Source organism: Thamnophis elegans, chromosome 2 (assembly GCF_009769535.1).
Source record: "Thamnophis elegans isolate rThaEle1 chromosome 2, rThaEle1.pri, whole genome shotgun sequence".
Lineage (NCBI taxonomy): Eukaryota > Metazoa > Chordata > Lepidosauria > Squamata > Colubridae > Thamnophis > Thamnophis elegans.
Genome location: NC_045542.1, coordinates 37,988,449 through 38,014,187, shown reverse-complemented (window position 1 = coordinate 38,014,187; position 25,739 = coordinate 37,988,449). Strand labels below are relative to the sequence as shown.

The 25,739-nt window shown below is 40.7% G+C and overlaps 1 protein-coding gene across 5 annotated transcripts in view; it reads right to left on the bottom strand.

The window, feature by feature from the left end:
• HELZ (helicase with zinc finger) overlaps positions 1-25,739 on the bottom strand; it is a 147,392-nt gene that overhangs the window by 50,440 nt on the left and 71,213 nt on the right. For 3 of the 5 annotated variants that reach the window (XM_032212405.1, XM_032212401.1, XM_032212403.1), the window contains exons 12-14: positions 17,896-18,026; positions 8,935-9,114; positions 8,052-8,156 (exon numbers count right to left, since the gene is read on the bottom strand). In XM_032212405.1, coding sequence (XP_032068296.1) covers positions 8,052-8,156; positions 8,935-9,114; positions 17,896-18,026 — 416 coding nt within the window. The remainder of the gene's footprint in view (positions 1-8,051; positions 8,157-8,934; positions 9,115-17,895; positions 18,027-25,739) is intronic. The other 2 variants (XM_032212402.1, XM_032212404.1) reach the window with 1 other exon arrangement.

Here is a 25,739-nt window from a genome sequence, read left to right as displayed (position 1 = left end):
TCCTTAGTGGTTCAGCTCTTCTTACTCACTGCAATTGCCTTAGTCATCTATATGCTTTTTTTTTACAAATTACCTTAAACTTGAAAAATATTTATACTTTGCTCTTTTGCTTAATCTGCCTGTATCAGTGGGAAAACCCAACTCTGCTCTAAACAGCCAGGTCCCACTCTTTACCTTTGTAATTTACTTCCTGTGCAAGACATAGAATTAAAACTTTACCAGTTTTAAAAAAACAGTATTTCTATCACTTTATGTCAGAAATAAGGCTCCTGGATTTAAGAGGATGACAGCCAAGCTAAGCAAATCTTATTTTACAGGTTAATGATGGTAATTGGGACTGGAATTTCTATCACTAAGCAAGGTGGTCGTAAAATGCTATATCATGCAACTGCATTGCTTAGTAAGAGCAATCCACATTGCCACCATTAGGTAAAGTTTGTGGTCATTAAGTGAGAACTTCCTTCTGGCTTCCAATAATCAAAGCAGTGGGGAAGCCAGCAGGAAGTCGCAAGTGACTGGTGTCTTGTGGGATGGGGCGCGTACAGATGGCCAGGAGCACACAGAGGACAGCATGTGAGGATCCAGTGTAGCACACAGCACAAGAACATCAAGGCTCAGGGTGGCTGCTGCAGGACAGGGGAAGGGGGGGTACAAGGGCCTGGCGTGGCGCAGCACTAGCACAAGAGCTGTGGGATAATTCCTGCCAGAAGGAGGGCATGTTAGGTGTACAAATGGTCATATGGGGCAAAATGTGCACTGTGAGGTGGTTGTTGCCAGGCACAGGAGACTTAAGTATCACTTCTTCAGCACCACTGTAACTTGGAACTATCACTGAATGAGTGGTCGTTAACCGAGGCCTACCTATATTTGCATAACCAATCCTAACAACCACTTTCAGTTCTTCATCCAATGAAGAAACAAGGAATTTTATATGATTACAAGTATGTACTAAGTTTCACAATATGCTGCTGTTTCTTCTTTTACCCATGCTGGACTCAATCATTAACATAAACCACTTGCATCACCAAGTAACAGTTCTGCTACTCAGTTAACCTCCCATATTTTACCGCTAAGTACCTACAAAATGGCATTGAACTTGGTAGATATTTGGGTAATCAAGTGACGACTCCCCAGAAGGTATTTTGTTCATCTACTAGAAGATTAGCAGCTCACATTCCCAGGCTAGCCTGAAGTTCTTTTGGTATATAGGCTCTGGAGCCCCTCCAACTTCAACCACTGAAAATTACTCTCACAATTTTCTGACAATTATATTTAAACTTGAATATACAAAACCTGTAGCTAAATATAATTTCTTTAAAAAACAAAATAAATATCTGTTCCCCAGATCCATGAAAAAGCAGAAAGCCCCAATGTGCTTGTTTTGTATTGTTGTTTTGACACTGGAAACTGCATCCAGCCACCAAAGGTTTGTTAACTTTTGATCCACTACATGGACGAGCAATCTTTCAGCCTATGGGCTGCCACACAGATATGTACTAAGAAGTCTCTTCCAAGCTATGAATGCACTCACATGGAGAAGGCTGATGGGATGCACGTAACAATTGCATTGTTTGCTGCCGAGTAATATCACATTTCATATGAGGTAACTACAGGTCAATTCATTGTAATTCAGATTGTTGCTGTAATCCATACAGAGCAGGAAGCTTACAAGTGAAGACCAACCACAGTGTATACCAGGGGTGTCAAACTAAATTTCATTGAGGGCCACATCAGGGTTGTATTTGACCTCGGGGGTGGAGGTGGCCAGGGTAGAGGTGGCCAGCTTGACATCACTCGTGTCGGGGGCGCCTGTGGCGGCCCGAGCACTCTGCCGGCAAAAACGGGCTCCCGAGCTCCATTTTTGGCTGGGACAATCTCCTGCAACCCTCTGCCAGCAAAAACAGAGCTTGAGAGTACCACGCGTGGCCTTGCAAGCTCCGTTTTTTGCTGGTACAGCTTCCTGCAACCCTCTCCTCTGCCAGCAAAAAAGTATGCGGCTTTCCCGAGCTCCGTTTTTGCTGGCAGAGGCACCATGGGCCGGTCCTTTACTGTTTCCAGGGTGGCTCTGCGGGCAAAGTCTAAGCACCCTGCGGGCCGGATCCAGCCCATGGGCCTTGAGTTGACACCCCTGGTGTATACAGTTACTAATACACCACATACACATGTAGAACTATTTTACATAAATGAAGGATTCAAAAAAAAATCTTATTTATTGCTTTGGGATTATTCTCACTCTGTATTTTTTACTCATAGAAAAAAAAATGCATCTGAGTAAGGAATACAGAGCAAGAATAATCCCCAAAGCAATAAATAAATCCACAGCAGAGAACACTCAACCCAAACTAAACAAATAAATCAATGTGGTGAAATCAAGCTGCGGGCTACAACTACAATTTCAAGGATCAGTAGTACATATGTACATGCCATGCAAAATGTGCTTCAAAAAAAGGGGAGACAATAATTAGAAAACAAAGCAGAGGGTCCATGTAGGAGACACATACAGCTTGCAGGACAATGAGCAGAAGTCTCGTCGTCCACAGATATATAGAAGAAGAAGGAAGGAACAGGGTTGCATGACAGATACACAAAGTGCAAGACACAAAATGGAAAGCAAAAGACAAACACGCAGAAAAAAACTACCACACACCTTAAATTTGCTTCCTTTTATTTCAGCAGCTTAAGGCAGGCTAGCTTGTGACAGGTACATTGCTATCTGTCTTTAAATTTGGGTGGCTTTGCTCCTGTACAGGTAGTTCTCAACTTACGAACACAACTGAGTCCAAAATTTCTGTTGGTCGGTGAGGCAGCTGTTAAGTGAGTTTTGCCTCATTTTACCACCACTGTTGCCATAGCTGTTAAATGAATCACTGCAGTTGTTAAGTTAGTAACACAGTTGTTAAATGCATCTGGCTTCCCCGTTTGCTTGTCAGAAGCTTGCAAAAGGGGATCACTTGAATCTGGGACATTGCAACGGTCATAAATATGAGTCAGTTACCAAGCATCCAAATTTTGATCACGTGACTATGGGGATGCTGCAAAGGTTGTGTGAAAACAGTCATAAGTCACTTTTTAGTGCCATTATAACTTTGAATGGTCACTAAATGAATGATTGTAAGTCAAGGACATCTGTAATACTCAGATCGCCCCACTCCAAGGAAACACCAGTAACATAGAGTAGCACATTCATATACGAAAGTAAGCAATCAATATGTCCACAAAGCATTTAACAGCTATGCACAGTATGACTCAATTTCCAAAAAAATATTACAAAACATTCCTATTAAATGCATTGTAATTTGACTGTGGATTGTTGCAATCTTATTCAGAAATTAAACTATCAACCACATTTTATCGATATTTAATACCTATTGTTATCTGTACTTCAGCAGACCAGGCATGGTTAATACAGCAATGGGATTTTCCTAAACTGATGCAGGATGGGGATCCAGAACAAATTTCATAAAGTAATGGGAAGGAGGGGGAGGGGAGAACTGTACAAGTTCACTGACATGTACGTATGTTTATTATTTATGTTTGATAAGTAAAAGGAATTTTCTCATCTCAGAACTGTGAATCAATAATTTAATATCAAACACAGTGAAAGTACCCAGCCATATAATATCCTTGATTTATTCGCAAACTTTCCATAACATTTGTTTTTTCCCCAGGCTGTAGTTTTAGGTGAAACTTTATTTTAAAATAGTGACCGATCACAGGACTATTATAATTTAGATTTTAAGAAAATAAGAAAACTTTTCAAACGGCATTTCTTTAATTTAGTTGAATTGGGTCTATGGTGAAGAAAAATCAAACCCTTTGGTGAGACAACAGTGATTTAAGCAAGGTGATTTTATACTTCAGGTCTATTATAACAAATGTCTTGCAACTGGCAGTTATGCAACATTTCTCACTGTATTGCCTTGCTATTTCTCACAGCTATTTTGAAAGCATTTGCAAACATTTCAAAACTTCGAAATAAATATACTTCAAAGAAACTGGGGCTTTGATCTAGTTAAAGTAAAATGCCTTCTACACATACAACTAGATACATGTGAAAAACATATCAAAAATAAAAACTGTATTATCCTCTATGTATGTAATTCAAGGCAATTATTTAAAAATAGAGGAAGAATTATGCTAATCTCAGATCAATAGGAGTTCTTGAACTCACTCATCTACATTTGTTTTAATCTATTTAATAATCTTTAATAATGATTAAAGTTGTTTAGCTAATTGTGGAAGATAAAATAATAAAAAGCAAGCTAGACTGGATTGGGGGGGGGTATTTTTATGAAGTCCTGAGCAATCAACCTTCTAAAACTTAAGATATATTTGCTGCAAAAAATGCTAAAAGATGGAAACAAAGAATTTCACTAATGAAAAATATTACATTTATTTTATAAATGCCTCGCCATGAGTTCCCAGTTTCTAGCACAAGCACTAGAGCCCTCTATGAAAAGATGCTTCTGTTATCTGACAAGATAGCAGACATGAGAAGGCAGCAGCAGATGAACTGTGTCCTATAGATTATGGGAAAAGTCCCTGGGGTGATATGTACTATATATGTACTGTTTCCACTTAAAGCATGTTTCATAATAAGCATAGTCTAGCATAGTAGTACAAAAATGAAAACTAAGGAGATGGATTAAATCCATTAGCTTTCTTGTTCTCTTGCAGATGAAAAAAGAAAACAATTCTGTTGTGATTCATTCTTAAAACTATTAATTCTAATTCTGTTTAGCAAATTATCTGGAAAAGGAGCAAATGAGGAACATAAATTTTGTTTCTCTATTTGGAATCAAAATAATAAGGTAGAAATATATAAAGTGAAATAAAAATCTTGAACATTTCTGAATGTCAGTGAATCTCTGACCATGGTAAGCGTAAATGTTAACATTTAAGCAATCGTAGTATCTCTAAAAATAGAAATACTATTTGCTTTTCCAAACAGAGGCCATTCCTCCATTAAACAGAAAGCCTAAACAGTTTCTTATTGAACGTGTTAAATAGGTTTCTGAAATCAATTAAATTTCAAAAGACTAAAGTGAAAGATTTTTCAGTACTTAATCTCTAAGAATTCCTAACTGCATGGCTTTTAAACAATCACCCACATTATATCTGAAATTATTAAATCGCAGCTTGGGTTTCAATGGACTCTATCAAATTGTTATATACTCAGTAAGTTCTCCACACTTAAATTACAAATAAACTCTATAAATGATTCCTCAACTTCATGATGAATTTAGTCTTCCCCATTTGCAACAGTTGAGATTTCTTCATCGTAAGCATGTTCTAAGACAGTGATGATGAACTTTTTTGGCACCAAGTGCCTAAAGGGGAACGCATGCACACTTGTTGCAGATGCAACCCGGAAGCTCCCCAGGGGGCATGCACGTGCCAGGAAATTAACTTCTGGTTTCCGGCATGTGCATACGCACCAACCACCTAGTCTTCCGGTTATTGGCGGGCATGCACGGGCGACTATCAGCTGGACGCTGCGCACGCTCATGCCAGAAACCAGAAGACCAGCTCTTCCAATTTCCTGCACTGCCGCACTTACGAAGGCCAGCTGATTATCATGCGCCCATGTGCACCAGAAACCCAGAATAGGAATGGGCAACATCGTGCATGCCAGGCGACATGGCTCCGAGTGCCACTTTGAGCATGCGTGTTATAGGATCACCATCACGGTTCTAAGAAATCAATTTGAACCAGATATTTTGGCTTATACAAAGGCGTTTGTCTTCCTTGCCTTTCCAAGGAATAGAATCCATTACAGAAATAAAATCTATAAAATCTCTATCAAAATAAAAAAAAATTTTTTTAATGGCAACTCTTCAACATGGTTAGGGGCTGGCTAGGGAATTTTGGGAGTTGAAGTCACAGGTCTTAAAGTTGCCCCTAATCTAGATGAACTGTCTTTCTGTATTAGCAGAAACTTAGTTTTACAGTCCACTTTGTGATTTCTTTTTCAACTAGAATTGTCAGAGACTGAATTTACGACCCACTGCATGCAAAGCTGCAATATTGAGTTCTTGCCACCAAAGGCTAAATGTTCATCAAACAGTAACAAATAGTTTATTTCAGTGAGCCAAGCCAATGTTGCAGAGGAATTAAAAGATTGTAAGAATATGTGATTTTTATGGAAGACTTCTTCTTAATCTCTTTTAATTTCAGTCTTTGCATTTATTATCCATCTTTATGTTGATTCAAACTTCTATAGAAATCTTCCTGACTTTATCCGCACAACAATGACCATGGCAGAGTTAGCAGGACTGGGCAAGAAAAATACTTGTGTTTCCTCGAAAATAAGACTCGGTGGTTTTATATTAATTTTTGCTCCAAAAGATGCATTAGAACGTATTTTCTGGTTATGTCTTATTTTAAGGGGAATACAATACTAAACGTGTCTGACAAGCCTAACTGGGGCTTATTTTTGTGTAGGGCTTATTTTCTGGTTAGGTCTTATTTTCAGGAAAATGTGACACCTGATCCAGAATCTCCCAGAGGTTGTGTGAAAGGGGATGTATTTGGATCCACTCCATTGCAGCCAAATAGCTTAACCCTTATATTACACTAACAAGTAATAAATCCTATTTCCAAATACAATTATATCCAAATATGATCGGCAATGAACAGAATCAATTTTCCTAGTGATACCTATTCATACAACCCAGTATCTTGTTTGCAAATGAAGAAGGTGAAAATAATGAAATATGTTCTTTTGTACTCAAACATTTCCTGTTCTAAACATGAAGTCTCTTAAAAGTCCATTCCATTTATTCAATCTTCTGAAAACACTCTTGTAGGATTTTTCCTTGCAGAAAAATATCTTTGATATATCCAATCCTTTTCTATTTTTAAGGGTAGAAGATAGAAATTCTAATTCTAAGCTATCTCAGAGTAAGAAAGGAAATATTCTAGGAGAAATCAGGACAGCTCATGGTGATATGAAAAACGTTTTAAATTCAAAATATCTCATATTTGGAGTGTTTTGAATTTGAGACAGTTCAAAATTGAGCTATCTTATAGATTGCAGGTTGCTATGAATGATGTAATCTTTGTTACAGGTGACACTACAGCAAAGCTGCCACTTCACATGCTCATTAGTATCATTTTAAATATAAAACGTTTGTTTGCTGAAATATTCTATCTATGCTCCACTGATGTCCTGACATCAGGACAATAGAATGCAGTGATGAAGTTTTCATAGAAGGTTTAGGACTTAAATCAATGGTAGTCAACCTGGTCCCTACCGCCCACTAGTGGGTGTTCCAGCTTTCATGGTGGGCGGTAGGGGTTTGCTGTAACTCTGCTTTATAAATTTTATAAAGTAAAGTTACTTCCCTACTTTATAAATCACCATTAATGTGGAACCAGTGGGCGGTTAGAAAATTTTACCACTAACAAGAGATACAAAAGTGGGTGGTAGGTATAAAAAGGTTGACTACCCATGACTTAAATGAACTCTAAATTATACACATATCCATTTTAAGAAAAAACTACATATTCCAGATATGTAAGTATACACACATTTCTCACAAAAACCACGTATATTTTATTTCCCAATTAATTTTCCTTTGCTAACTCTAGAAAGAATACATGAAGCAAGTTCATTTAAATACACAAAGAGATTGATACTGAACTAATTTTTTATGATTTCCCAGATATGTAGCTTTTTAAACAATTGTTCACTCTAAATTGGCTCTGAATTAAAGAAGCATTATTTACCCCCAACAAAATTCAACCAATATTTTGTTAAAACATTTTAGTAGCTTTTTAGAAGACCATATCAAAATTTGTTCAGTTAGGAAAGCACAAATAAACACATAAGAACAACTTAAAAAAGGATGTCTTTATCTTTAATGCATGAAATGAGCTCACAAATGACATTCTTTCATTATGCATGTTAGAGTCTCTAGGTTATGCAAAAGCATCGTTTTAAAATGCCAATAAACGTGAAAGCTCTATGGTTTTTTTTTCAAAACTGTTTGGAACAGACACCTTTTCTTAAGATATTGTATAGATACGTAATAAACCTTAAAAAATACCTGAGAGGTCTCGCCTGGGGATTGCCTGCTTCTACATATGGATGTAAATAATCCTTTATGTAGAGATCAGCAGCACTATTAGAATGGGTGCAAATGAGAATCCTGCTGGAATAAATGGTGCAAATAAAAAAGCAATGAAGAAACAGAAAATCATTCAAAGCAGTAAAATTACAAAAAAATAGTGATCATCTTTTCTGCATACTTCTTTCAATGAAATTAATCTGCAAATTTTATGATTTAATGATGTTCCTAACTTCTGTGAGAATGTACATTCTTTCAACAAAACCTTTCCAATTGCTTTCCATTACTTCAGGGCCATCTTCTCCAGACAGAATCTGCCTGCCTGCCTGCCTGCCTGCCTGCATCGTGACATAGCAAGAAGACATTCTTGCTAGGCCATGGCACAGCCCCGTCTGCGTGGAACAGTATGGCCCCAAGATTCTATGTGTCCCTACCTTCATGTCCTTTACGTATTTAAGTTTTATTTATTTATGATTAATTGCTTTTATTCTATTTTTATCCATGTTTTAGTTTTACATATTTTAAGCCACCTAGAATCACAGGAATTAGTGGCGTACCAAATGTGGGTAAATAAATAAATAAAAAGTAATAAGGTTTTATAAACAAAGATCACTAACACAATGCTATACAAATCACTGATTTCTAAATGAAATGCTGTGCTTTTATTCACAGGGCGCCACTTTTAATTCAAAGGGAGAGATTAAGACTCACAAATACTCTGCTAAATTTCTATATAAGACAATGAGGGATGGTGGGAAAGGGGGGGAGGGGTAAAGCCAGATGAAAACTCTACTCTGCTAACCTTTAAATAAAGAGAGGTATTTGCCTCCTAATTAAAAATCTGCAGATCATCCCATCTCACCTAGTGTCCTCCTGTTGGAGAATTTGTTTGACTGCCTGAGCCAAAGTGAAGGTTTTGCCCGTCCCATAAGGACCGATAATAAGGACTGGAGGCAGGTGAATTGACAGTGGTGTTGTGATGGCCAGAACAGCCTCCTTCTGCTTTGCATTGAGCCTAGGATCCAACTGCTCATCCCACTGCCTGCACAATAGAAAGCAGGATATAATCAAACACACATCGGAAACAAAGCTTGTATTAATAAATTCTTACACTGTTTTTATAATCTCAAAACTAATAGGATAAAAATATCCACTTCTTTAAAAAAAATTAAAACTGTTTAATATTTGGTCATAACATCTGATTGATTAACTAGGAGCGTGGCTGACTCAGGAATTCTGGAAGTTGAAGTCCACAAGTCATAAAAGGCCCATAGTTCCCCACCACTGCTCTAGAGGTTCTGTTGAATCTTTCAGATCGGAATGAACCAAAATCCAGGACACTTTGTTTCATATGAAACAAAATCTGGATGGGTTGAGTAGGTCAAGGCTAGTGCGCTTTGTCCCCTCTCTTCTTTCTTTCAGTTTTCCCAGTGGGACATATTCCACTAACCTGCCTGTTCCAAATCTTAGCATCTCCTCTTCCTTCTTTCATCTCTCATCAATGTCTGATATACCATTGGTCCATCTGCCCTCAATCTTCCCTGCAACTTCCCCCTCCTCTCAGTTATTGCCATTGATGTCCCAGCGCAGCATGTCTCACTAGCCAGTGGGCCATCCTGCCTACCTCTGATTTCCCAGCATCTTTTCTCCTTCCGTCCCTTCAGACACCCATCCCAGCATCTCCCACCACTTCACTTGCCATGGATATGACACTCCTTCTTTTCACTGCCTTACCATCTCAGCAGATAACATCCTTGGCATTTTGCCCACTCCTCCCACACCTCTTCTGCTTGAAACAAAATAGCCCTGTTTCATTCTGTCCAAAGGCCTAAAACACTCCAACTTGGTTTGAAACAGGCCTTGTGACCCTTCTTCCCATTGCTTTCATAATCAAAACTAAGTTTTAAAAAATCTAATAAACTTTCCACTGTGATTACATCACCATAATACTTGTTTAGTTTATTTAACAGCACAGAATATTGTTTTTGGTTAATTAATACAAGTGACATTAACAAAACAGAAATGAACCATATAGTTTAAAGTTTGAAGTTTATTGGTATTTGTATGCCACCAACTCCCAAGGGACTCTGGGCGGCTTACAGACAACAAGGGAATTAAAAATTAAAAAATTAAAAATGGAGACATAATCATTTTAAAATTACACAACATACATACACTTAAAATGGGGCTGGATGCTGATCAACAGCCCTAGGCCTGCCGGAACAGCCAGGTCTTAGTGGCTTTACGGAATGCCGGAAGAGTAGTGAGGGTCTGGATCTCTACGGGGAGATCATTCCATAGGGCCGGGGCAGCAACAGAGAAGGCCCTCCCCCGGGGGGTTGCCAGCCAACATTGACCCGCCAATGGTACCCGGAGGAGGCCCAATCTGTGCGATCTAATCAGTCTTTGGGAGGTAAATGGCAGGAAGCGGTCTCTCGGGTAGCCAGGTCCTAAACCATGTAGGGCTTTAAAAGTAACGACTAGTACCTTGAAGCGTGTCCAGAGACCAATGGGAAGCCAGTGCAGCTCACGGAGGATAGGTGTAACATGGGTGTATCTAGGTACACCCATTATCGCTCACGCGGCTGCATTTTGGACCAACTGCAGTCTTCGAGTACTCTTCAGGGGCAGCCCCATGTAGAGCGTGTTACAGTAATCCAGTCTTGAGGTGACGAGGGGGTGAGTGACCATCCGAAGGGCCTCCCGGTCCAGATACGGTCGCAACTGGTGCACCAGGCGAACCTGGGCAAAGCCCCCCCTGGTCACAGCCGACAAATGATGTTCTAACGTCAGCTGTGGATCCAGGAGAACTCCCAAATTGCGAACCCTCTCTGAGGGGCGTATAACTTCACCCCCCAGGCTAAGAGATGGAATAATTGGACCATCCTTGGGAGGGAGCATCAATAGCCACTCAGTCTTGTCGGGATTGAGTGCAAGCTTGTTCGCTCCCATCCAGACCCTGACAGCCTCCAGGCACTGGCACATCATTTCTACTGCTTCGCTGAACTGGCACTGGACAGACAGATACAGTTGAGTATCGTCCACGTATTGGTGGTATTTAATCCCGTGCCGGCAAATGATCTCAACCAACAGCTTCATGTAGATGTTAAATAGGAGGGGAGACAGGACCGAGCCCTGCGACACCCCATAATTGAGGGGCCTAGGGGTCGATCTCTGCCCTCCAACCAACAACGACTGTGACTTGTCCGAGAGGTAGGAGGAGAACCACCATAGGACGGTGCCTCCCACTCCCACCTCTCGCAACCGTTGCAGAAGGATACCATGGTCGATGGTATCGAAGGCTGCTGAGAGGTCAAGAAGTGCTAGGATAGAGGAGTGACCCCTATCGCTGGCTTGCCAGAGATCATCGATCATCGCGACCAAAGCAGTTTCCGTGCCGTAACCAGGCCTGAAACCCGACTGAAAGGGATCCAGATAATCAGTTTCATCCAAGGACCGTCGGAGTTGAAAGGCCACCACCTTCTCAACAACCTTCCCTACAAAAGGGAGGTTGGAGACTGGACGATAGTTGTTCAAAATGGCTGAGTCCAGAGAAGGTTTCTTCAGGAGGGGTCTCACCACCGGATCCTTTAGTGGGTGTGGGAAGGATCCCTCCCGAAGAGAGGTGTTAATAATCGTCTGAAGCCAGCCACGTGTCACCTCCATGCTGGTTGAGACCAGCCAGGAGGGGCACGGGTCCAGTATACAGGTGGAGGCACTCACCGCTCCCATGGCCTTGTCCACTTCCTCAGGAGCGACAAGTTGAAACTCGCTCCATAAAATTCGCTCAAGACCTTCCCCCGGTACCTCGGCTGGTACCGTGCAATTGGAGTCCAGGTCCGTCCGAATCCGAGCGATTTTATCCGACAGAAACTGGACAAATTCCACAGCTTTACCCTGTAAAGGGTCGTCCGCATCCCTCCCTTTCAAGAGGCAGCGGGCTATTCTAAACAGGGCGGATGCAATAAGAGCAGAAAAATGCGCACATTTTGCCACCCGTATCACCACTAGATAAGTCCTAATGAAGGCTCTTAATTGTGTTCGGTCGGATTCAGAGTTACTGGCCCTCCAGCGGCGCTCTAGGCGTCTCTTTTGGTGCTTCATCTCCCGGAGTTCCTCGGTGAACCAAGGAGCCCTCCTGGATCCACTACCTTTAGAGCCCCTGCCGCCGCTGTATTCCAAGGAGCGATTAAGGACTCTGCCGGACTGTGGACGAGAGTGTCAGGTATTTCACCAAGCGCCGTTTGAAATCCCATAGGGTCCATCAGGCGCCTGGGGCGGAACCACCTAATCGGTTCCCCCTCCCTACAGTGGGGGATTGGTTTCTGAAAGTCAAGCCTCAGTAGGAAGTGATCAGACCATGACAAGGGCAAGGTCTTAATGCCCTTCAAATCTAGATCACTTCTCCACTGCTCCGAGAGAAATACGAGGTCAAGCGTGTGACCCGCTGAGTGAGTCGGACCCCGAATTACTTGGGTCAAGTCCATGGCTGTATAATTAAATATAATTAAAAATATAATTAAAATATAATTAAAAATGTGATCAATTGGGTGGACGTTTTAAAATAACTTGGGAAAGAATATAAAATCCTACCTTTGACACTGAGAAGCACTAACACTATAGAATTGGAAAGAATGAAATTGGGGCAGTAAATGCTTGAGACCATTTATAGATTAGATTAATGATTGTTTTAAACTGCAGCTTTAGCATGGGCAGTCGCAGATTTAGAAGTAGGCATGTAGAAGACTGCAGGCAAGCTTCATCTCCCACATGCCTATTTTTTCTCCCTATTTCTGTCCTTTTTGCTGCTCTGGATTCTACCGCAGAGCTCTGTTCCCCTTTATCCCATCACTACCATCTGACTGACTTGTTCATGCTGCTGGCCCACAATCCAAGTGCTCATCGCAGGGCAGCAGAACCTCATCAGCCAAAGCTTGATGGGTCCAGCCAGGGAGAAGACAGTGTGGCAGCAAGGTGTAGTGTTGCTTGTCACTGGGCGAGCCAGGAGAGGAGGCGGGGCCTTCCCAGATAAAGGTGGAGAATGTATGGCAGGTGTTGCCCAGGGTAGTGGCAGAACTGGAGACAGCAGAAGGATGAGGGCTTCCACTTCTCTGCAGCTTGTGTTAGAAGCACACATGGAGACCCAGCCTGCAGGCTTCAATGAGGTGTGGAGGCGAGTCCAGCACCAGTACAGCCCACCTCTTACTCTCAGTCCAGCCTTCCTCCTGCAAAACCTTGCAAAGCGCCAGCAGCTTCCAATTTGTTGAAGCCCACAGACAGGTTCTCCAGGGCTGTTTGCGGCATAGGCTCTGTAGTTCACTCTGGAAGTGTTCCTAGATAAATGGCTTGTGGCCTTCTGTGTGGACTGGAGGCGATTCCAGCACCAACAGAAACAACCTGCAGGTCCTCTGCTCATTCTCAGCAGAGTATTCCTCTTCCAAAGCTTTTCAAAGGGCCAGCAACTTTCAGGGGTGGTGATAGTGGGTGGTGGCAGAATACATAATGGTCAAAAGGCCAAAAGAGATGGGGTGTGTGTGCTGAAACAGAGGCAAATGTGTCAGGACAGGAGAAGCGTGAAGTATTTATTTAACAAGAGCACAATCCTGGCCTAACTAATGGAACTATTATTGCTTAAGCAGTGGGGTCCTGTTGCCTCACCTAGCAATGAAAATTCCAGTTCCAATTAGATTAAGCAAGGACTACCTGTATTCAAGAATAATTGCTTTCTCTTTGTCTTTTGTGATAAAAGATGAAGACTCCCTCAACTGAATTTGGCTTCTGAGGACTACAAGTACTGCATGTTTTCACAACAACAATATGGAAGTAGTTTGCTACTGCCTTCTTCTCATGTCTAAAAACCCACTTAACTTTTCCAAGTTAAGACTGGCTCGGTAATGCTGGTTTGGTATTGCCACTGGGAGATAAAGGTAAAACCTACCGTATATACTCGAGTATAGGCCGAGTTTTTCAGCCCACTTTTTGGGCTGAAAAAAGCTGCCTCGGCTTATACTCGAGTCAGTGAAAAATTTGCCCAAATGGAGGAGAAAAAGGGGCGCCCCTTTTTCTCCTCCATTTCGGGACCCAGTGGAAGTTCTCTGCGCGAGGTGAAATGGCCGGCAGCAGCCTCACTCTCCTGCCGTGGCTTCCGTTTCAGTCGCGCAGAGAACTTCCACTCGCTTCCCGGGCTTGTGTTCTGATGAGGGGGAAAGAGAGGACTTTCCTTACGCCCGCATGAGAGCTGGACGTAAGGACTTTACCCCATTGATGAGGCGGGCGGTGCGGATTGTAGCAAGGACGGCCGCCGATCGCAGCCTGGCTGCGCTGGCGGGGACGGGCGGGGCGGGGTGGGATGAGACTCCCCACTCGCCAAGATGGTAGGACTCCAAGTCCCATCCCCTCCACCCGTCCCCACCAGCGCAGCCCCTGCCGCATCAGCCGGAATCTAATTTCCCCCTCATCAGAGCTCGGAGCGGATTGTAGCAAGGACGGCCGCCAATCGCAGCCCGATTGCGCCAGGGGGTTCCGCTGGTTGAAAGAAAGTCCTTCTTTGCACCAAGCGCTTTTCCCTCCCAACTAATTATAACTAATTATATTAATTAGATAGATCAGTGTTTCTCCACCTTGAAGACTTGAAAATATGTGGACTTCAACTCCCAGAATTCTGGGAGTTGAAGTCCACACACTTTCAAGTCTCCAAGGTGGAGAAACACTGAGATAGATGATCCACTGTGTTTATTTTTGGAAAAAAGCGCCTCCTGCTCTGGACTGCCGGGAACGCGATCGCGTCTCTCTCTCTCTCTCTTCCCCCCACCCCCGGCTGTTCCCACCCGGGAATGTTCTGGCGGGCTAGGCGGAGGGTGCGTGTGCGTGCATGTGTGTCAAGGGTGGGGAGGCTAAGAGGGCGAGGTGAGATCCTGGCGGGGACCGCATTTCACCCGCCGAGCTTCCTTTTCCCCCGTCTTTTCCTCCGCTCGCCGACTTCCTTTCTCCCGTGGCTGACAGGTGGGTGGGTTTCCCTCCTCCTCCTCCCTGCTGGACGTGGATCTGCGGCGTGGGTGGCCGTCCTTGTTGCCCGCCGGCGGCAGGTCGCGGAAAAGAGAGGGAGAGGGAGAGAGAGAGAAATGCCGCCGCTCCCCGGCTCGCCTCTTTTTCCCGGGATCGCCGTGATGCTTTGAGTTTTCCTTCTGCGGAGGTGGGGTGGAAAGAAGAAGAAGTGGGGCCCTTCCCCGCTTCTTCTCGGACTACCTAAGCGTTGGGTGCGCTGTCCCCATCTGGGCAAGTAGTGCTGACTCATCAGGTGTCTGGGAACGGGTGGGGCTGAGGAGCGGCTGGGGGTGGGGGCTGTTTCACAGAGCGGCTGGGGGTGGGGGGTGTTTTACAAAGGGATGAGGTGGACTGAATTACCCCCTTGTATCTGCTGGCTGCAGCCTTCTGTGTGCAGAGTCCAGACACTGCTGACTCATCAACATGAGGTCACCCATAAGTATGCTCTGCACACACACAGACACACACACAAAAAAAGGAATGGGGGCTAACTAGGGTTAAGGGGAGGAAAGGAAAAAGGGGGACCCAAACAGATAATCTGCTGATTCATCATTTTGGGGGTAGTCAGACTTGACCTCGGATCCCCTTTCTTTCAGCTGTTTTGTCTATAAGCCCTTGTGACAGTTGCTGACCCTTAGCATTACTGTAGCACTGTGTGTATTTATAGGTAGGGAAGAGTGTGAACATGGTAAAAATGGTTTATGGGGTCATTGGGAATCCTTTGGGGAATGAATGGGAGAGCTGCTGGGATGTCCTTATACTCTGTGCACACCGATGCTGACACTCTTGTTTTGGATGGTAAAATTGTAGGTCCTGAAAACCTTAGCTTTATGGGAACACTCCTTCTGTTGCAGTGCATGTTGTCTCTTAGACCAGTGTTTTTCAACCACTGTGCCGTGGCACACTAGTGTGCCGTGACATAGTGAATAGAGAGAGAGAGGATGTGTATAATTAAGGTGACCAGACGTCCCTAGCAAGGCCGTGGGCTGGCAGTAACCGCCGCGGCCAGCTCCCTCCCCCCCCCGGTCAAAGGTGTCCCTCTTTACCAATCTGAAAATCTGGTCACCTTAATCATGAGGTGAGTGAAGTATTTCATTGAATACACCGGTATTGTGTGATAATAATTTGTTATCCAGAGCAAATTTTTACAATGGCTACTGTATATTTAATGGGCACAGGCAGGCTGTATATGTTATTCAATGGGCAATGGCAGGCTGTAATTAATGGACACAGGGCAGGTTGTATATTCAATGGGCACAGGCAGGACACTGGTAGAATGTATATTATGAGCCTATGAGTTTTGAAGGATTTTAACTCTTGTGTTTTAGCTTGGTTGCTGAATGAGCTAAGGTTTTTGTACTTTTAAAGTTATTGTTGATACCATATTGTTTTTATTGACCCTCTTTTCCACTTACAGAGCTAGTTTACTGTTTTTCTTTGAAATAAATATTCAAAAACATTATTGGTATCTATTTTTATTTTTGAAATTTACCGGTAGCTGCTGCATTTCCCACCCTAGGCTTATACTCGAGTCAATAACTTTTCCAGTTTTTTGTGGTAAAATTAGGTGCCTCGGCTTATATTCGGATCGACCTATACTCGAGTATATACGGTATATAACCTTTTTAAAAAACCCTAGAGAGAGAAATATCAGGCTCAAAAACATAATCCTGTCTTCTCCAGTGATCTAATTATCTTGCACACAAAGAAATAGAAATAAAAAGAAGAGCTGTTGGGATAAAAAGATTGTCTACTCCTTGCCTAGATTACAAACGTACCTTACTTTCAAACAATGAAATCAGTGTAAATTCAAGCTCAAAAGGCTTTGTATGCAGCATTGTTTCCTCAAATGGTAAAATACCTTTTGATTCTTTTATACTTTTTTGCTACCTTTTTGTAAAATGTACTCAGTGGTTCCTACTGGTTTAGCCCTGTTCAGCCGAACCAGTAGTAGCTTGGAGATGTGGGTCACTGGAGCCAGCAGTGACTCAGGCCTGCCACGCGCCTGAACCGGTTCTCCTAGCGCCGCCATCTTGTTTTTGGCTTCTAAGCATGTGCAGAGCAATTTTCATTGTACTGCACGAGCACGCAGCAGGTCTCTGAGCAAACTGGCAGTAGCGGCTGCCGGAACCCACCACTGAATGTACTGTTTATATTACGGTAGATTCATATCTCAGAAACATTATCATGTATTGATCTACAAGAAATATATACATGAGCAATATACAAAAGTCACAAAAACACAGCAGTTTAATTAATTTGCTGCCTGTAATGTACCAGTATAATAGTAAGATTAAAAAACAAATAATAATATTCTACACATACTACAAGCCAGAGGTTAGAAAAGTTTTGATTCTCACCACACCTCTAACTAAAAGATGCAACATCACATCATCAGGCAGATTAAAATCCTCTCATACCCGATTCTTTTAGATTGCTCCATTGAGATCCATCTTTTCTCCATAGCTTTTTATATAAACCAACACAAATGTTTCCAACTGAGCTTTAATCTGCATTAAGTATATCATATTTGAAAGAACAGTTCATTTTTAAAGCAGTTTCTTCCATAAATGATGTGATTGATTAAAACTGGCCTTTGATCTAAAGAATAAAAATAGTCCATTGCCTAATCCTGACATTCATAGGAAAAAATAGTCATTCTTTTTCATCACTTTACCTAAAACATTATAATGGACAAGGTTATATGAATCATCTAAATACAAGGAATGCAAATTCTGTAATTTTAATATACTAGTTCCCTGGATTAAAGTTTTTGTACCTATTGGGACTCCAAGGTATTGTGGGGGTCATACTGACATCTGGAAACAGGATACCGTTGTCCTTGATCCTATCCAAGGCATAATGCATTTCACAGAGGGGTAAGCGGTTTAACTGAAACTGAAGCTCGACCTAAGTGCATACAAAATGAAGAATGAAGGAATGAATAAATGAATAACATGCCAGAAAACAGGAAATTAAAAGGATTAGTTACACTCATACAAATAATGAATCCCTATACTGTCACCATAAAACTACATAATTTGTGAATAAACTTTTTGAAACTTGAATGATAATTAATAATTAACACATTCCTACTTGACCACATGTTAATATCGCAAACTGATATAATCCAAACACATATTTTAGTTAAGATAAAACAAACATTATTTTGAAAGAACAAGGCATTAAAAACTTTATTTTATTAACCCATTAAAAAATTAGAAATATTTCTAAAATCAATAAAATCCATTTATTTGACTGTTTTAAAACCAGCCATTATAAGGCAATATGACTTCATTTACCATCATTTTGACTGCTCAAACAATTCTACAATATTGGGATGTTTATTTATATATACGCATACACACACACACACACATTCAAAAAGACAAAATATAAAATTTCAAACAACACAATTTAATAGGAGCCAAACAGATTTTATCCACCACAATTTTCACTAGAAATATAGCCAGAGCACTACATAAAAAATATATTGAAATGTTATGTTGTCAAACAATTTTCCTAAATAACATAAAAGTTATTTTTTATTCTATTTATGTACCGTGTTTCCCTGAAAATAATAGCAATAGCAGTTAGATTTATATACCGCTTCATAGGGCTTTCAGCCCTCTCTAAGCGGTTTACAGAGTCAGCATATCGCCCCCACAGTCTGGGTCCTCATTTCACCCACCTCGGAAGGATGGAAGGCTGCGTCAACCTTGAGTCGGTGAGATTAGAACCGCTGAACTACAGATAACAGTCAGCTGAAGTGGCCTGCAGTACTGCACCCTAACCACTGCGCCACCTCGGCTCATTAAGAGAGAGTCTTATTTTCTTTTAACCCCCAAAATAAACACAGCTTTATTTTTGGGGAGATCTTATTATTTTTTAGGTGTAGGAGGCAGCGAGTATGGTCACCTCATGGCTGCTTCTATGTTGCAATATTTTTGGGGATGGCTTATTTTTGGGGGAAGGCTTATTTTAGCGCATGCGCTCAAAAGTCCAATTGGGCTTATTATCCGGGGAGGCCTTATTTAGAAGGAAACAGGGTATGAAACAACAAAAAGGACCTGTTTTGACTATAAATGGGGAGAGGGAACCTCAATATCCTAACATGTTCAAACTAGCATTCACATTTTTGAAATTCTGAGAATTCTTCATTGAACAAAAAGGGAAGAGTAGACTGAAGCTTACAGACTTAGATGGAGTTCTGGAATAGCCTACAGACATGCGAATTATATCCTCTCATGTAAAGAAATAGGATTACATTGCTCTAAAGCTTGCTAGAAAAAAGAAACCCTATGAAAATTCCAGCTTTTGAAGTCAAACTTGTTTCCAGCTTTAGGACACAAAGAACAAAAGACAATCAACCTGGGACCATTAGTGAAACAAAGCCACAATGCTTGTAACATGGGCACATGCACACCTACATGCACCTAGCTGAGGACATTCTTAAAAACAGAGCCATGAGCCATCCAACAAATATGGCTGCTTTAATACTTCCAGAAATGGTGTTTCAATTGTGGTGCCCTACCTGAGGCATTCTTCCAAATGCTTTGCACAACCGCAAAGTTAAAAAACTAAAGCAAATATAAGCAATAGTCTTAGGCAAAACCCAAGTAGCAAACTAGTAGAAACATGATAAAGAAAGCAAATCTGACAGTACCAGTTTCACAGCTCTCATAATGCTTTACAAATTCCCACCCACACCCCCCACACCCCAGCCAATTTGGTCAACAACAAGGACAATGATTGAGCAGCCAACTACAGAAAACTGGCAGGCATGCACATGACTTACAGAAAGGTTAGATAAACACCTTTACCTTCCACCTTCCCTCTTACCAAAGCACTCTCCAGCCAATCCTACAGTGTGATTCCCTTCATTTTCCAAATTATTTCAGTGGGAGCCTTTGTCACTAAACATGAGTCACATGTTCCAGAGTCACATTGCTTGAGTTGTGTGAGCTTATAAATATGTGAAATAAATAAATAATATAATACCTTAAACTGAGTAAAACAGGTATAGAAACTATTTTGGTGGGCAAAAACAACATTTGGAAGTGGTGAGCTATAGTGTAACTATAATGCATATGTGGATGGGATCAGAGAGGAATTTGGAGGATTTAACTGGATTTTAAACTAGAATATGTTGAGGATATATTGTAGCTTTTCCCTGGTTATGATCTGAGGGGATTTGGGAGCCACATGAACTTGAGGTCACAAACTACCCACTCCCTCTCTAAAATATAGAAACCTATTAATAGAGTGGATGGATAATAATATTTTATTATTATGTAAAGCTAAATGCGCTCCATAATACATCAATGCTATTTAGCGAAATGCAGGAATGACATTAACAAGTTCAACTTCAAGTAACCTCTGAAAATAATCTAGTCACCACCTCTAATGAACCATTTCATTCTGTACTAAAGTGCTATTTTCAGATAGAGCCAATTAGCCTTTTGATCATTGTTTGTTAGAAAATATACAGCTTGAGTACCACTGATTTAAGCAGCATGTCAACTAATTATGCAGGTTAAATGAATACATTAAGATTCTCACATAATTTTTCAATCAATTAGAAAGTGACACTGTCAGTTTCCATCAATGAAAATTCATTTATTACAATCTGCACATGAAAACTGTATTTGAAAGTTATTCTACTCAATAGCCAATCAGCCACTATATGCCTACAGAAAGGAGATAGAGAAATCATTTCATGGTGTATAGAAGAATATATTAAATGTGTTTAATGGAAGTAAATTTTGTTCAGAAAATATGACATGACAGGTTTTCCATTACATCCTCCAAAATCAGGTGACAGTTAAATGTCTACTATTAATGATGTCAATCAACACTCTATGGTAGATTACAACATACAGTATTACCATATCCTGGAATTCATTCATAGTTTTCTATATTTTATATGAAATGTCTAAATAAATAATTTTAATACACTATTTTTATAATACAAAAATGGGATTTCTAATTTAACAGTTGATGGATTTTTTTATAAAAGAACAAACAAACCTTTGGTGGGCAAACAAAACTGAGTGATAGTTTTTTGGTAAAATGTACAGTAGGAAATAAGGACAATTTGTAAGAAACAGCAGAAATCAAGCATTTAAAAATCACTAATTTGTTCATAGGTTGAAACAAATGTTAACTTTAAAATATTAAGAACTGTTATACATAGTAAAGCTTAAAATAAATAATTAGAACTGTGAAACAACATATCCACAAACACAAATAATGAAAATCATTTTCCCTTGCAGGAATGAAATAATTCTAAATTTTATCCCAATTCTGTTGGATAAAATTTAAACAAGAAACAACGAAAAAGGATGTTCCAAAGAGGAATGCTAAAAGTGAAAAAGTGTTGATTGTCATTAAGCCAGCAGACTCAAACAGATACAGTGGAGTAAGTTCTCTTCTGCTTCTCACAGTTTAAAAAAAAGCTAAGACAATAAATAATCTTAACGAAACTGTGTCCTAGCTGTTAAAGGCTTTAAACATCATTTACATCTTTTGTACAGATGGATAAGTACTCAAAGCAGTTGCCCTATGTTCCCTTCAAGTAATATAATTTAACTGATGAAATTGTTTTGCATTGGTTAATGTATCTAGACATACATTAAAGGTGATCTCATACATACGATTCATAGTAAGAAAAAACCCTAGATCAGTGATGGCGAACCTTTTTGGCTTGCATGCCATAAGTGGGGGGAGCGCAGGGGGGTCATGCACAGACGTGCCACACCCATGATGCAATGCACAACACCCCCCCAGTGCGCATGACAGGCGCTGACAAGTGACTTCCGGCTTGTCCGTTAGGTCATTTTTCGTCTTCGAAGGCCCCTGAAGGCTCTGAAGGGCTTAAACCAGCCCTACAAGCAAACCAGAAGTCTGTTCCTGAACTTCTGGTTTGCCCGTAGGGCCTGTTTTTTGGCACTCTGGAGGCTTCAGGGAAGTTCCTGAAGCCTCTGGAGGGCCACCGGGGGGGGGGGGGCTGTTTTTGTCCTCCCCAGGCTCCTATACAATCTCTGGAGCCTGGGGAGAGCAAAAAATCGCTTTAAAAAAGGCTGAACTCAGCTGGCCAGCGCGCATATGCGCACTGGCCAGCTAACAGGGCAATGCCTCGCATCCCCTGACAAATGGCTCTGCATGCCACCTGTAGCACGAGTGCCATTGGTTCGCCATCCCGGCCCTAGATAAAGAAGCAATGGATTGAAACTAATCATGGTGAGAAGCAACCTAGAACTAAGGAGAAATTTCCGGACAATTAGAACAATTAATCAGTGGAACAACTTGCCTCCAGAAGTTGTGAATGCTCCAACACAGGAAGTGTTTAGGAAGAGATTGGAGAACCATTTGTCTGAAATAGTATAGGGCAGGGCTCTTAAACTCACAGCCTGCAGGCTGGATGTGTCAGACGCTGGCCACGCCCATGCCTGGTTTAGCAAAGTGGGGAAAACTTCACATGATGACGCCATGACAACGTGAGTTTGACACCCCTGGTATAGGGTTTTCTGACTGAGCAGGGGGTTGGACTAGAAGACCTCCAAGGTCCTTTCCAACTCTGTTATTTTATTCTATTTTATTTTAAATAAAAAAAACTTCATGAATACTCACGGCACTGAAAGATAATGAAGAATCAGCAAGGTCACATTTTTCTCATTCATCTCATCTATTAAAAATGGGCCTATGATTCCTAATACTCAAAAATTACCTTTTCAAACATTTCCAAACATCATTAACATCATCATTTATCAGTTACGAAGTTATTAGGCTTGATTTAATAATTTATTATTTATTGTAGGAGACCTATGGATTTATTTTTAATAAAGGTCTGGCAAATGAGCTATTGAGTTTGAGATCAAGAATGGGACTGATCTCATATAGGATTAAATCAGGACTGTATTGATCAACTGCTTTTAGGCACTTATCTACCTCCTCTAATGAAATAAGTTGAAATGTACCCTGTAAAATGAAGATGGCTGCAGCTATCTCCTTCATCAGAATTACATTACATTTAATTGTATTCAAATTGGAGCTGCCCCATGTTTAATTTGATTATCACAGGTTGCAACGGCTTTTATTGAACTGAGAACTGAAGAGAGAACTGAGCTGCTTCCATCATGATAATGAAATAAGACGTAGTTGCCATTATTGTCTATACAAATTTCTTCCGAAGTATTTTCAGTTTTCTTCAAAACAAACTATTTCTGCCATAGTGTTCCATCACTTGCCCTGAAAATTAGTGTTATCACGTTTAGCAAAATGGACACTTACTGAGTACATTGTCTATCTGGGTTTTTTTTTTCTTTTATTATACTGAATAATGAAACCATTATGTATTATTTTAGATATTATAATTAGGCATTTATACAAAAACTCCTTCGGAAGTATGTCTTGCGTTTTTGAATTTTTAATACTATTTTCTATTTTTTAAAAGTTATGTTGTAGAGCAAAATATGTGATATAGCACAAATGAACCAGAGGACCATAATTAATTAATCATCTCCTGGTGCTCCTGCAAAGGAAATCTTATTAAAGAAAAAGCATCTTCTATGGCTGTACTTCAATTGTGAATCACCTTCCCAAAGAAGGAATTATGCCATGGATGAAGACATTTTAATTTTCCTAAATTTTCAAGTTTACGCTCTTTGCTTTTCTCATACTAGTTTTATTTTGATTCTCACACTAATTTTATTTTGACGCTCTTCTAACAATTTTAGGTTTTTTTCTGCTTATTTTTATAGTTTACAGTTTTATTTCCTTTTATTTAAGTAAAGTGTCAAATAATTTTTGTTGAAAGAAAGCATGGAAAATGCTAAGTAAAAGTATTTCACTTTTGATCACCAAAACAAAAATAAGCCTTTACAATTCTTTAGCGTGTGGAGTAAAAGTTCTGAAGCTATAAAAATAGAGCCATTAAAAGCACACATACACACACATACACAAGCACACCTTGAGAGGGTCTGTTTAGAGAGGACTGCAATTTGTCACACTCTCACTTTGATAATACACAATAATGTCTACCTTCTCAGGGGTGGTGGTGGAAGTTGTTCACTCTTAAGTACAATGAAGAGGTTGATAAAACACACCATTTAAAGCAGTTTCAATGATGCATGCTAGGTATGTGGAGCAAAAAGTGTTGGGGAGTATAGGTGATAGTTAAAGGAATAAACAGCAGGGTTATAGACAGAATTATTTTCAAAAGTTTAGATTTTCAGGCAAAAAATGAAATCATGAATGGTCCTGTAAACAATAATCTGCACTGGTGCTGATTTTGAGCCTTGAGAATAACAGATTCACGTGAGTCAATCCTGTGAATTTTCTGTATCAGAACAGATTTTTAGCTGGGAAATAAAAGGCATATTTTCATTTTTAAATACCAATGATTAATTTTGACCATTAAATTTTATTACCTATAAAACAAACATAAAAATTAAACTAGATATTTATGTCTAATATATGATGAGATAATTTCAAAGCTCCATATATTTCTTACAGTCCGATTAGAAAAAAACTAAAAAAGATGTAGTAATAGTTTTGCTGATATTTGCTTATTCAAGTTAATAAGACAAATTTTGTGGAACAGTTAAGATGTCAGGCTAGGAGTTGAGAGATTTTAGTCCATCCTCAATCATGGAAGCTCACTGGGATTTTTGGGTTTGGTATTTTCTCCCAGAGCAACACAACATCATAGGTTCTAATAGAAGAGAATATGTGTATTCAAGCTTGCATTGTGGAATCCTTGATATTCTCTGAGCTTAGCTTACTTTATTGAATAATGAAACTTTTGCAAGCAGACAACCAAACCCAGAGAGTGCCAGGCTTCCACAGCCTCAGAATAACAGAATTGGAAATCCAACTTCCTGTTCAAGCAAGAAACCCTATACCATTTTAGACAAATGGTTGTCCAATTTCTTCTTTAAAACCTCCAGTGTTGGAGCACGCACAACTTCTGGAGGTAAGTTGTTCCATTGATTAATTGTTCTAAGTGTCAGATAATTTCTAGTTAGTTCTAGATTGCTTCTCTCCTTGATTGGTTTCCATCCATTGCTTCTTGTCCTGCCTTCAGGTGCTTTGGAGAATAGGTTTACCGCTCTTCATAGGGTTGTTGTTCTGGGGAAAATATGTCTCATGCTACACTTAATAATAAGTGTACATTAAATAAAAATGCTAAATAAGAAAACCATATTGGTACTGGCCCATGACCATAAGAACAATTGATGAAGATTTCGATACCGTCGACCATGGTATCCTTCTGCGACGACTGCGGGAGGTGGGAGTGGGAGGCACCGTGCTACGGTGGTTCTCCTCCTACCTCTCGGACAGGTCGCAGTCGGTGTTAGTGGGGGGGCAGAGATCGTCCCCTAGGCCCCTAAATTATGGGGTGCCTCAGGGTTCGGTCTTATCCCCCCTACTATTCAACATCTACATGAAACCGCTGGGAGAGATCATCCGCAGGCACGGGATTAGATACCATCAATATGCGGACGATACTCAATTGTATCTGTCCGCCCCGTGCCAACTCAATGAAGCGGTAGATGTGATGAGCCGGGGTCTTGAGGCCGTTATGGGCTGGATGAGGGCTAACAAGCTTGTGCTCAACCC